Raw genomic sequence first — 14,759 nt, 5'->3', positions numbered from 1 at the left:
ACCATAAAACAAGCTGTGGTCACAGGACCGGTGTTAAAAATAGTTGATCCCCAGAAACCGTTGTTCCTAGAAACCGATGCAAGTGGCATTGCGGTAGGAGCAGTTCTCCTTCAAGAGGGAAGGCCAGTAGCCTTTGAAAGCAAGAAGCTTTCTCCCTCTCAAAGGAATTGGCCAACTCATGAATTAGAGTTGTATGCTGTTATCCATGCTTTGAAAACATGGAGGCATTATCTGTATGGTTCAGAGTTTTATGTGGATGTGGATCATGATACTCTGAAACATTTCTGTAAACAGCCTGACTTGAGGGGCCGCCAAGCTAGGTGGGCAGAGCTCATGCAGGAGTTTAATCTAACGATTCGGTACCGAAGAGGAAAAGACAATAAGGTAGCTGATGCGTTGTCTCGCATTATGCACAACCTGAGTTTCACGGTATTAGAGAGTGCTCTAATGACCGAGATCAGAGAAACTCAAAAGGTGGACGAGTTTGTCCAGAGCTTGTGGCCTAAAGCTCATGTGTTAAAACCCGGGGAAAGTGAAAAGGATGACCTGGTATCCAGAAAAGGCCAAACTTATGCAAGATATACCATAAGGGATGGTATGCTAGTTAGAAATGGCAAGGTTGTAGTACCTGGTCAGAATGATCTCAGGCAGAGAGTCATTCGACAATGCCATGATAGCCCGTGTGCGGGACATCCAGGAGTCGAGAAGACATATGATCTCGTGAAGCGAGATTTCTTTTGGCCAAAGATGAAAAAGCATATTCATGAATATGTGACATGGTGTTTCTCGTGTCAGGTAAGTAAGGCCGAGCGGGTAAAGCCACCCGGACTTTTACAGCCCTTGGAAATACCACTAAGCAAGTGGGAGAGCATTTCCATGGACTTTATTGTAGGGTTACCTGCAACACAAGGAGGGTATAATTCTATCCTTGTGGTGGTTGATCGTCTAACCAAGATGGCTCACTTCATTCCGACTAGAGAGTCTATTAGTGCCCCGCAAGTAGCGGAGTTGTTTATTAGACATATATTTCGTCTGCATGGATTGCCTAGATCCATAGTGTCAGACAGAGATGTCAGGTTTACCGGTCACTTTTGGACAGCGGTATTTGAGACACTGAGGACTGAGTTAGGAATGAGTAGTGGGGATCATCCTGAGACGGATGGTCAGACGGAGAGAGTCAACCAGACTTTAGAGGATATGCTGAGAGCATATGTGTCATTGAGGCAACATACGTGGGACAAGTGGTTGCCATTGTTGGAGTTTGCCTACAATGATAGGAAACATTCATCTACTGGGTTCAGTCCGTTTGAGCTGAACTATGGTTATAGACCAGCCAATCCAACTATAGTTGGAGTACCTCAGAAAGTGCCTAGTGCCGCGAACTTTGTAGTTCAGATGCGGGAGATGCTAGCACTTGCGAGAGCTAACATCCGCCAGGCTATGGATAGAGCCAAGGTGTATGCGGATGAAAATCGGTCTATAAGAGTATTTGAAGAAGGAGAAAAAGTTTTTCTCAGAATTCCTTCGCACTCGAAGTCGTTGACTTCAGGAGAGTGTGCTAAGTTATCACCTCGATACTGTGGGCCGTGGTTAATTCTAAAGAGAATAGGCAGTGTAGCCTATAAATTAGAATTGCCACAGGGGTGTAAGGTGCACCCGGTTTTTCATGTTTCACGTTTAAAGAAATTTTTACATACTGGTGACTCACTAATCGAAGGTGTGGTTTTGTTTCAGGAGATAGAGGATATTGCAAGGCGCAAACCAACAAGAATCCTGGACCGAGAAACAATGCAAATACGAAATCGGAAGATACCCACGGTGTTGGTTGCATGGCATGGTCAGCCTCTATCCGAAGCTACCTGGGAATCCGTATATCAGTTGCGGAGAGTGTTCCCAGACTTTATCATCGAGGACGCTGATGTCTGAAGAGGGAAGGAATGTTACGCTCTAGCCGAGGTAGCATGACCTCGGAAGAATCAGTCGACATTTCCCTTATAGGATCTATTTTTGTAATCTATGTGTTTGCGCTTTATGTAAATGATCGGGAGGGATTAATGTCAAGGTCCTAGGTGAGGGCTGATAGCACCAGACTAGATAGATCTGAGACCAGGGGCCTAGTGCAAAGATTGTGCCTAGGGGCAAGGAATTAAATGCATCCCAAGAGAGGGGTGAAATGTTGCATTAGGAAGGCCCTATAGGGATGACATGTGGCATCTAGATCTATCTAGGGATTTGGGGTCTGTCAAGGCTAGTTAGAGAAGTGGAGAATGATGATTTACGTGATTTTGATACAGCTCTCTCTCTCTTGCTGGGAAGCCTTGGTAGAATTGGCTGGGTGGATAATCATGGTGCTACTCCCGTGATCAGTAAGTAGAAGCGAGATTAGAGAAATCAGGTTACATGATCCTTCTGTTGCTTTATCCACCATCTGTCCGCTGCCTCAATAAACAGGTGCGTGGCCTCGCGGATTTTCTTTAGATCGGATTTAATCTCACAAATGGCGAAGGCTTCTTCCCACTTGTGCAACCAAACCTCGATCACATCAGAGCTGCGCTCGGTCATCCGACCAGCGTACTTCTCCGGCCTATAATTAGCGACATTAGGCACTTTGACCCTTGCGCGCTCTAAGGAATGTATACTGGGCTCTGGCTCTGCTGGAGCTTTGCCCTTATCAATCCTAGACGGTCTAGCCGACAAGGCTTGCACCATCTCCCTGATCTCATTTTGACCAGCATTCACTTGAAGCTGCTAGTTCATAATCTACTGTAAAGCATCCTCTAATATCGAAATCCTACCAATCAAAGTAGGTGCTGCCTGATGTGACATCTGTTGTGTAGACTGTACTCTAGACTCGCTGTGATTCACCCTAGAACTCTGCCCTTCTGCCTCCAATTTGTTGAAAAGGATTTTTTTTTCTTTTCTTTTCTTTTCTTGCGCGGAAACTCCAAAAGTACAGCACTTCAAAATCCCTTTCTGTACCGGAACAACTACTGCAAACTGAAAACTTGAAATATATATAATAAAGGGAAAGAGATGCCCCCTGGATATCCTCGAAGCTCGCAAAATGACTCTGCCCTATTAGATACACGGGTTGCAATCTTCACAGACTGAACGCCTTCAGAATTCCCAGTCCAAGTGCTGGCGACAGCCCCTTTGAAGCATTTTCATTTCCAGGTGTCTTTTCTGTGGATATATCTTTCTTTGCAGATTGCTGCCGCTTCTGCTTTGGTATGGAAGTTCTTGTTGGAGTTTCTTCAGTCTTCCGTGCTGAACCTATACCTTTACCCCTTTGACCAAGAGCGATAAGGCTTTGCCAATATTCTGCACTCTTAACCCCAACATGAATCCGCTTCTTTGGTTGACCCAACGACCCCTTTCCGAAATGTGTCGATGTCCGCCTGAAACTGACGAAGTCACCCGTCACCACCTACCGTCCGTCTACGTAGCCCCTTCACGCACCACCTTCATAGACCACGGTGACCTTTGATTTCGATGCTCAGTTATGCGCGTCGCTCGCTCTTCCACGACCCATCTCTGCCTACTGATAACCAGCCATATTCCAAAGCGGAACAAACAGGTTCATTACGTGACGGTCTTCACCAAACTTAAGCGTCACAATACCAAATTGTCACCACCCTTCGTCGTTCCCAGTACTGATTTCGCCTAATTCTCTCTTCAATTTCGTTCTAACTGGTCACCCGTATGATCGACAATTCTATCATTCGTCGATTCTCTTCTGCCGTCCCAGGATCGTCACTAACTTTGCTCTGATACCAAAATGTAACACCCTTCTATCTCATCTCCTACGTTAGTACAGTCACGGGCGATGGCACTCCAATTTTCCACCCAGCCTAACTCTCATAGATAGCTGTCGTCAGATCACGTACATTTTTTCGTTATTTTTCTTCATGCTTATCCATGAGACCCTCAATTTCCTAGATAGTTCTCCTTGCCAAATGTCAGCATTTTGGCCTCTCCACTTGGTGCACCATTTTACCCCTCTCTTGGGGCACATTAAAACCCACTTGCCCCTTGGCATTATTGCACATTTAGGTGCACCTAGGCCTTAGCACTCAGAACTATCTAGTCAATGCCATTCCGCCCTCACCTAGGACCTTGGCAGTTACTTCTCTTGACCCTTTTAATTACGCACATTAACTATTACAAAAGTTGGTCATCTAAGAGAAAATGCCCACCGATCTATCCGAGGTCATGCTATCTCGGCTAGAGCATAACACTTCCACACAAATAGAGGGGGAGGGTTCGCTTCTACCAAGATCAATGGATTTTGCAAGAACCACGGGATCAAGAGATACAGCTCGCACATCTCAGCAGAACGGAGTTGCTGAGAGCAAGCACAGGACCGTCACAGAGACAGGTTTGACCATGTTGCGAGGGAGGAATCTATCGAAAGCTTATTGGGGTGAAGCCGTGAACATTGCCGTTTACATCCTCAGCAGAAGCAAGACCAAGGTTGTTGATGACAAGACTCCATATGAAGCTTACTATGGTAAGAAGCCAACAATATCTCATTCACGGATTTTCGGTTCTAATGCATTTGTTCATGTGCATAAAGATGAGCGGACAAGCTTGATTCGCATAGCCGAAGATGTATCTTTGTGTGATACAATGAAAAATTCAAGGCCTATCGTCTTTTTGACCCGAAAAATCGGGCTTCAACGGAGTCTATCAGAAGCAAATCTTTATCTCGACACAGAGGGGGATTTGCAGTTGGTATTGATTCTATATCTGGATGACCTCATCAATACGGGGGATCATACGAAGAAGATTGCTCGGGTCAAGAGACTTCTCATGGAGGAGTTCGAGAAGATTGACTTAGGCATACTTCACTACTTTCTTGGGATTGAGGTGAAGTAGGGAAAGAGCTGTATCTTTATTTCACAAGAGAAATATTGCAAGGAGCTGCTCAAACGCTTTCAGATGGAAAATTGCAAAGCAGCAGCGACTCCCATGGAAACTAGTCTGAAGCTAAGTGTGTGTGATCCATCTCAGCCGGTTGATTCATCACTGTATCGACGCATGGTGGGGAGTTTGCTTTTACCTCACCAATACCAGACCGGATATTTTCTACTCAGTTGGATTGCTCCGTCAGTTCTCCGCCACACCCAAGAAGGCCCATTGGGATGAAGGTATGAGGGTGCTAAGGTACTTGCACCTACAGCATCACTTATACGAGAGGCATTGAGTTGGGAGGTTTCTATGATTGTGATTGGTCAGATGATATTGATACCCGGAGATCGCCTTCTGGATATTGTTTCTTACTCTCAGGAGCTGTGTCATGGCTGAAAAAGAAACAACCTACTGTCGCTCTTTCATCTACAGAGACGGAGTATAGGGCTACTTGTATAGCGGCATGCGAAGCATTGTGGCTCAGGTGGATCTTGGAGGACATGAATGTGGCCCAAGAAGATGCGACAGTGGTAATGTGCGACAACTAGAGTTGCATAACGATCGCTAACAACTCCGTGTTTCACGCACGGACAAAGCACATCGAGGTCCATTACCACTTCGTTCGAGAACTCATCGACGAAGAAGTCATAGAGTTGATGTATTGCCCAACCGACGACAACATCTCGGATGTCTTCACGAAGGCGCTTCCTAGAGAGCAAATGGAACACCTCATTTGACGCATGGAGATCAGCCCACAATTGTGTCATTGAGAGGGGTGTTAGAAATGTCACTGCCCCACTTGTGAGCCCCCGATTGTAGGGGAAAAGGGGGCAGGAGACTATAGGGGGATAAGGGCTGAGGGTACCTGGCTGTCTAGAGGCAGATCTCTTCCATATCTGTGGCAGCACCCTGCATGGAGGATTGCGCCAGCACCATGCGTCCATGCGGGGGCATTTGCAGAAGTACCAGGACCAGCCAGCAGCAGCACAAAGGCCCAGCATATGGGGTCTTATATAGACTAGGAGGCTGGCCCAAAAACCGACCAAGGGGTGGCCATTTTGGCCCCTTCAGAGGTCGGTGCAGTTGGCTGCAGCTGACTGGCCTAGTCGGCCAATTTGAAAGCACCAGGCCCTCCTATAAAAAGGGCTCCGCTCTCCCTGTGTTTCTCATCACCTGCACAGACCAGCCTTGCACCGGTAAGCTCGTAGGGAGAAGAGTAGACTCAGGATTTGGTCCAGCATCTCTTGGCTGACTGTATGCTCATCTTTGAGCTTTTGTCTGCCCACATCTGTGGATGAATACATATCTCAGTTTTGCTATCTTTCTCTCCCCTTCTCTTTGAGTGTTGTTTGAGCTGCGATCGGGAGTGTGAGGAGTGAGTGATTCTATCCTCTACTTTTCAACAGTAGATGCAAATTCATGCGAGGTTTTGATGGTTTCGTCGACTAGAAGATCCCCTCTCCTATACATTTGTGGTAATTTAACTCCCCAATTATTTGTATGCAATTTACAATTTCATTGCCTTTTCAATAATTCCAATTCTTCTTTCACATTGCACATGCATTGCAAGTATTTCCTATTGCTAAACATGAGAGAATATGCACTTACCATACTATATACGGCACAAGTAAATACGCAGCGAGAGGATTTACACGCCAAAAGAGATATAGCGTCACTGCAATAGCTGACCAAAGGAAAGCAATCTCCAAAAGTGCAAGACCCTGCCATACCAATATCGACTCGTAATCTTTCTCACTTTTGGCAAAAAGAAAAGAGAAGCAAAACAAAGAGCTATTTCAAAAGGAATTGTATTACAATCTCTCTCAAGTACAACTTGTTATGAGATATAACCATGTAATTTTTCATAGATTTCTCTAAGTCCTTACGTATCCTTAAACCCTTTGTTTTGAATCAAAATACAAACAAACTGAATCTTCTTGTTAGGATATGTAAAGACCCCCCTTGAGGGTTGAATGGATGTCTATGGATCTATAAGGTTTTCATGACTTTCACAATTACGACGTCTAGTCAAAATATTAATTTCTAATGGCATACTATAAATTGTAATTGACATGTCCCTTTGGAAGCTCTACATGCACAAGAGCCCTTTGGAATTTAAGCTTAAAGTATGATTAAATACAATCACAAACTTCGCGCTTCTCTATGTCGTATCACAAGCTTTGAAGATGTGTTTTGTTCCGAGTCCACGTTTAGAAAACAAGGGTATGATGTCTATTGGCTATGAGTTTGGAAGATGCATAAGGACATACCTACCTTCCAATCTTTAACCCCTATCACCATGGGAGACAGAAAAATAGGTTACCAACTCACTTCTAGGATGTATCCAACCTTACAAATTAAGACTCCTTGGAAATAGAAGGTTTAAAAAAAGAAAGAACGGAAATAGATAGACAACAAGAAAAATAAATTCATGGAAGAGGAAAGGGAAGGGGAAGGGGAAGAGGATGAGGAATCAAAATGGAAGGGGCAGAAACATACACAACCAGAACGAAAGAAAGAAAGAAAGAAGGAAAGTCTATTAACGTCCACAAAAGACAAGCAGGTCTATGGGACAGAAAAACCCTCTAGTACATCTGCTTAGGGAGGACACATGGCAGCTCCCAAGGAGTGCAAAAAGCAGCTCCAATTATTTAGAGTGCCTACATTACAACTTGGAAAAAACATAATAAGCCATACATAATTTAGAGAGAAAAGAGAGAGAGCTCTACCATTTCCATCCATCAAAGAGGACTTGGATTGCAGACCTATAGACTAGCAAGACTTCTGAGTCCCCCTCTATTACACAGCCATTCTTTTCCCAAGACTTTGTCCCTTAAAGCCACCTAAGGAGTCTTCCAATTGAACGAGACTCTAATTTAGAGACCATTAGCTCACAAACTTGACCAAAAAATGCATCCATTGCAACTATTCTCCGAGTATCCATTGCAACTGTTTTCCGATACAATTCTAACAATAGTCAAAGACTCATCCTTTAAAAACACAACATAGTGTAGTTTCAATCTCATGATAGTCACTCATAAGGTTGAAAACCATAAACTCCATCACACATAGCGGTTACTAGCTACTATGACATCCCCATTGACATCATCAACAACGCCCAACAGTGGGTGTAGACCATAGTATAAACATATGCTCTCACACATACAAATCCACACACCCACACATACTCGAGCATCCATTTATACAAAGTCTTCGTAGTACTAAGTTTATGTCAGCACTCGGGAGGTGAAGGGCAGACTCAGCCATAACGAAGGCTAGCACTAAAGGCTAATCAAAAGGTAGTCCAAAATCTCTTCAAGCAAGCTACAACTGCTTGTGAAGACTAAACAATTTCATTTTAGTCTCTCCCAAACAAGCATCTAAATCTAGTTGATAGGGCAACGCACCACTTAAGATAGAAAGAATTATCGCAAAACAGTAGGCGGCAACATGGACGAAAACTTCACAAGGTGAAATTTGCATGTCCGCTGATACGGCAGAAGCATATACCTAGATGAGTCCAGGAACATGACCAAACTCATCCTCTAAAACACAACATAGTGTAGTTTCAATCTCATGATAGTCGCTCATAAGGTTGAAAGCCACAAACTCCATCACACATAGCAGAGACTAGCTACTATGGCATCCCCACTGACGTCATCATGCCCAACAATGGCTATAGACCATAGTATAAACATTACAAACCACACACCCACACATTCTTGAGCATCCATTTATACAAAGTCTTCGTACTGGGTTTCTGTCGGCACTTCGGAGGTGAAGGGCAGACTCATCCATGATGAAGGCTAGCACTAAAGGAGAAGGCTAATCAAAAGGCAGTCCAAAATCTCTTCATTCAAGCTACAACTGCTTCTGAAGACTATACGATTTCATTTTAGTCTCTCCTAAACGAGCATCTAAATCTAGCTGATAGAGCAACGCACATGTACTCAAGCTTGTTGGTTTCTTTGCAAATAACCTGATGAGGTGAACCTTGTGGTTTTTGGCAACCCTAATTGTAAGGCTAGGCAATGCACACGATGGCTATAGAGGGAGGGCTATGTATGTAGTGCCCATCTAGGGCTGTTTTGGCCTGAGAATGTTGTTTTGCTCAAGATGACTATTGGGAATGCCTAGGGAATGTCAAGCATACGGAAGGGCCATGAAAAGTCTAGAGAATGACTAGTCTCTCAATGACATTTTTCAGCTTTGTAGGTGCCAAGGAGTTCTTTCGAGTCCAACTTGATGATAATTGCTTGCCTTTTTAGGGCCCTTTCCTAGTTGCTTTGTCTTTGTATGTCGTTTGGCCCATCATCATATCTTTATATATTCTCTAGACTCCTTTACTACCCTCAACTCCACCACCATTGGTATTATGGCATTCTTGTTCCAGTCGTCTTGAATTCTCGTTCCTAGACCGGTGTTGGCATATTGAAGAACATTTCCATTCTAGGTAACTATGGCTTTGGCATGCAAATGACGGCAACTTTATGACTGGCAAGGCAAGTGTTTATAAGCCCTCAAGGATAGATTTGGCTCCAAATTTACCCAAAACTTAGTGGATAGTATAATGTAATATTAACCCAAGGGGGGATGCCTTAGGTGAGGAAGAAGTGGACTAAAGAAGTGAGATTCAGAGTGGAAATAGGAGTTGCACGTGAAGCCTATTGCAATGCTTGAGCAAAGATGCTTCTGACTGTGGGGAGTGGATTGGAGAAGTGTGATTACGAGTGGAAATAGGCAGCAAGCCAAGTGTAATTGGCCCCATGGCGTTTGCTTGAGTGGAGATGCTTTGAGTTCTCTCTTTGCATGCTTTGTCCCATAGCTGCTTGGATGGAGACACTTTCAGTTTTGTTTGTGTAGGCAACACCTCCAAAGGTCTTAGTGAATGGCAAATGAATATTCGCCTACAAGTGGACATGCGCATGTGGGTAAGGTCCTTGGTGAATAGATTGGTAAAAGCACCGGTGAACAATAGTACCAGTGCGCAAACGTGCCTAGTATCTCCATATGTGCGAACGGATGGAAATTAAAGCGGGACATGTTGGCATAAACATTCATTCATTCATAGAGTTGAAGCAGAAAATGGATCAGATAGGCGCTCATTTGTCAATGTATATTGTTGACAAGCAATTGTTCATCAATGGAGGTCACCGTCAGAAAGTTGTACAATTGGCGTAAGCTTTGTTCTAACAATAATACGTTGATATGCGCTTTTGACATATCATCATCCATACAATTGTGACTTGTCTAAGTAGAGATTTCATGTTTCGGATGTACTCTAATCTTGAGAGCTACCAGTTTGAATCCTAGATATTTTGGTATCTATATTATCCGTTGCATGTGCTGGTCCTACACCTTTTTGCTGCATATATTTTTGCGTGCGCCCGCGCATGTCAGAAATGTCTCAAACTTTATGCACATTGAGAGTATTGATTCAATAGTATATAGCCACTAGTAATATTGATTAAATGATTGTTTGATCAATTGACATAAGCAGAGAACTATTTATATGTGTGTGTGGTGTGTGTGCCACGGGCATCCTCTGCCCATGGCATGCTCAACTACCATGTCAGCAGTCTGTGCAGGCTGCCACACAGGCAACCAGATCAGCAGATGCAGGTCCACACAGGCTACCGCGCACGCAGCCAGGTCTTCCAAGCTGACCACATCAGCTTGTACAGTCATCAGAACAGCCAGTGCAGTCAACACAGCAGGCGCTGTGTCAGTCAGTGCTGTGTGTGAGGGGGAAGAAAAGTTGGAAAGGGAGCAAGAGAGTGAGAGTGAGAGAGACACAATAGTGCGGGTGTGAAGTCATGAGTGAGCCACACCACAAACTCACTTAAGTTTTATTAGGATTAGGTTTACCCTATGACTGTCTTAAGACAGTCATAGGTGTCCTAACTTTAATTCTTTAATATAAGGGTAGGCAATGTGCCTTTACCCCAACAACCTCCCACCTAAAGGCCAATGTGCCTAAAGGGGAGAAAAGAATAAAAATACAGCAATATACAGTTACTGTATACAAGACCATAAAGTAAGAATGGTCTCATCCTAATCCCATGATGTGGCGGCAATGTGCAAACCGCTCTGTAGGCAAGCTCTTAGTTAGCAAATCTGCAGGATTATCATCAGTATGTACTTTCACAAGCTCAAGACGCTTGTCTTCCAGTACCTCCCTGATGAAATGATATTTCACTTCTATGTGTTTGGTCTTCTGATGAAAGACCGGATTCTTTGCCAACATGATAGCACTCTGACTATCACAATGCAGAACTGGCATATCTCCTGTAATGCCCAAATCTCCCACCAGCCGAGTAAGCCATATTGCTTCCTTGCAAGCCTCAGTGGCTGCAACATATTCAGCTTCTGTGGTTGATAGTGCAACGCATTTCTGCAACCGAGACACCCATGATATAGCACCTCCTGCAAATGTAAAAATATAACCGGTAGTAGACTTCCGGTTGTCTGCATTCCCTGCATAGTCTGAATCTGTAAAACCATGCACCAATGCATCCTGCCTACCATAGCATATGCACAAGTCTTTGGTACCTTTGAGATACCTCAAGACACCTTTCACTGCTTCCCAATGCCGCTTGCCTGGATTTGCCATATACCTGCTGATGACTCCCACCGCAAAAGCAATATCCGGACGAGTGGCAACCATGGCATACATCAAAGATCCAACTGCAGATGCATACGGAACCTTGGCCATTTCAGCCTTATCATCATCTGATCTGGGGCTGTCCTTACTGCTGAGTTTTAAATGTGGAGGTAACGGGGTACTAATGGACTTCCCCCCCTCCATTTTAAACCTCTGCAGTACTTTGTCAATATACTCTTGCTGTGACAGAAACAAAAGTCCCTGGGACCTGTCACGAGTAATACGCATGCCAAGAATATGATTTGCATCCCCCAAGTCTTTCATGTCAAAAGACTTATGCAGTTGTTTCTTCAAAGCACTAATCTCATGCTGAGATTTACTGGCAATAAGCATGTCATCCACATATAGAATGAGTAGCATCAAACTGTCATCCTTTGCCCGTTTGGTGTATAAGCAATGATCGGTCTCACACCGATGATACCCTTGGGACTGCATGAATGCATCAAATTTCTTGTACCATTCTCTTGGCGCCTGCTTGAGTCCATACAAGCTTCTTTTGAGCTTACATACAAGCTGCTCTTTCCCTTTAACAGCATATCCTTCTGGCTGACTCATATAGATCTCATCATGGAGATCTCCGTGAAGAAAGGCTGTCTTCACATCCATCTGACATAAATCCATGTCAGCATGAGCAACAAGAGCCAACACTGCTCTCAAAGTAGTCATCTTGACTACAGGGGAAAAAATCTCATCAAAATCAATGCCCTTCTCCTGCTTAAATCCCTTGGCAACCAATCTGGCCTTATACCGAGGTAAAGCATTTGAATCCACTTTGACTTTGTAAACCCACTTGCATGGCAAAACCTTTCTGCCTGCAGGTAACTGCACCAAGTCCCATGTATCATTCTGAAGTAGGGAGTCCATTTCTGATTGCATGGCTTTCTCCCACTTCTTTTTCTCTGCTCTTCCCATAGCTTCATTGAAGCTGGAAGGTTCACCACAATCTGTTAACATGATAAAATCAGCCACATTATTGGCTCCTGGAACAAACCTGGCAGGAGGCCGTTGTGCACGGGTGCTCCTCCTCACAAAATGTTCCGGATTAGGCTGCTGTCCAGCCTGTTCTTCATGCATGACGGGTGGCTGTACCACCATATCTGGCTGTTCTACAGCCCCATCTGTTGGCACATCCAGTGGTGCATCATTGGCAAAATTATCTGGCTGATTTTCAGCCTGTATACCCTCTTGAACAGGGTGATCTGCAGCAGGCTGCTGCTGCATATAAATGGGCATTCTTTGCTGTCCAACATCATCATAAATAACCCTCCTGTATTCCACAGGTTGCACGGGTTCCTTGTGTACACTATCTTCTTTAAAGATGACATCATTGCTGCGTATAATCTTCCGTTTAACGGGATCCCATAACCTGTACCCCATTTCACCTTCATCACCATATCCCATAAAGATGCATCTGATAGACTTTGGATCCAGCTTGGTGCGTAGATCTTTGCGTACATGAGCAAAGCACTCGCAGCCAAATACCCGTAAGTGCTTATATGAAGGTGGCTTGCCAGACCACACCTCCTCTGGCACTTTCAACTCCAAAGCCTTATTTGGTGACCTGTTAATAATGTGAATTGCTGTTTGCACGGCTTCTGCCCAAAAGCCATGGGGTAATGCAGCATAAGACAACATACATCGAACCTTCTCCTGAACAGTTCGATTCATCCGCTCACTTGCACCATTTTGAGATGCATTATGAGGGGCTGTGAGTTCCTGTTTGATGCCCTTAGCTTGGCAAAACTGCACAAAAGCATGTGACACATACTCACCCCCATTATCGGATCTGAGGCATTTCAGCCTACGACCTGTCCGATTCTCCACCTGAGCGACAAATCTCTTGAAAGCATTTAGGGCATCTCCCTTATGCTTCAAGAAATAGACCCACACCTTACGTGTGGCATCATCAATGAAAGTAATAAAATATTTGGCACCCCCTAGTGATAACTGTGGCATCTCACACAAATCAGTGTGCACTAGATCAAGTGGTGCTCTATTTTGGGGAGTTCTCCTCTTATGAGGAGTCACAGAATGCTTGCCAAAAATACAATGATCACAAGTAGGCAAATCTGAAAAAGAGAGAGGCGGCAGATAACCCAAACGTGACAGTTCTTGCATTCCCTTAACAGACATGTGTCCCAACCGGCTATGCCACAATGAAACCTTTGGCAGCTCGGTTATGGCAACAACATGATTACCCACACTGGAAACATAAAGAGGGTACAAGGTATCACTCTTAAAACCCTCAGCCACTACAGTATGGCCATCAGTAATCACCCATTTGGAATCTCCAAATGTGGTGTGGTAACCACTGTCATCCAATAAGCCAGTGCTAATCAGATTTTTCTTGATTTGCGGCACATGGCGAACACCATCAAGCATAAATGACTGTCCATCAGAAAGTACTATCTGTATACTGCCAACCCCTGCAATCTGACATGCATAGTTGTTCCCAAGATGAACAACTCCATGAGTACCTGTGTAGGAAGTAAACCACTCCCTATGAGGTGTAACATGAAAAGAGGCACCTGAATCCAAGAGCCAGGTGTGCATGTCATGGCCATCAATAACCAAAGCATGTGCTATTACAGCAGAAGAGCATAAAACATCATGTATGTCACTGTCACTGTCCTCTGCTGCAACATTCACTGCATCCAATTCAACTATCTTGGCCTTGTTTTTGCCTTTGCTTGCATTTCCTGCATCTTGTGTTTCAGCCTTCTTGGCTTTCTGATCCCGTATGAACTTGAAGCACTTCGACTTCACATGTCCCTTCTTGCCACAATAAAAGCATTCAATGTCCTTTTTGCCACGGGACTGACTGCGGGATTTGGACTTACTAGCAGATCTCCCCTTCTGCTGAGTCCTGCCTCTATCCTGTACCTGCAAAGCATTTGAAGACTTGCTGCCCGCATTATTCTTCCTGCTCATCTCCTCCATAAGGAGAGAGCTCTCTACATCAGCATAAATAAGAGTGGCATTTGAGTTTGACAGGGTGGTCTTGAAAGTGTCCCAACTCTCAGGAAGAGTACACAACAAGAAAGTAGCCTTGAACTCCTCATCAAGGTTCAACCCCTGTGCAATCAGCTGTGTAAAGATAGCATTGAACTCACTCAAGTGTGAGGTCATAGCTGTACCTTCCTTCATGCGAAGATCGACCAGCTTCTTCAGCCAATAAACCTTA

At 44.3% G+C, this 14,759-nt stretch overlaps 1 protein-coding gene across 1 annotated transcript in view; it reads right to left on the bottom strand.

Moving 5' to 3' along the window:
- LOC147892035 (uncharacterized) overlaps window positions 1-14,759 on the bottom strand; it is a 52,102-nt gene that overhangs the window by 21,319 nt on the left and 16,024 nt on the right. The window contains exon 6 of the mRNA XM_087388810.1: window positions 6,520-6,632. Coding sequence (XP_087244936.1) covers window positions 6,520-6,632 — 113 coding nt within the window. The remainder of the gene's footprint in view (window positions 1-6,519; window positions 6,633-14,759) is intronic.

This window comes from Dipteris shenzhenensis, chromosome 17, assembly GCF_047967505.1.
Source record: "Dipteris shenzhenensis isolate YYH24624 ecotype China chromosome 17, Dip_SZ_1.0, whole genome shotgun sequence".
NCBI lineage: Eukaryota > Viridiplantae > Streptophyta > Polypodiopsida > Gleicheniales > Dipteridaceae > Dipteris > Dipteris shenzhenensis.
The sequence above is the reverse complement of the archived record's forward strand: the minus strand, read 5'-3'. Positions and strand labels throughout refer to the sequence as shown.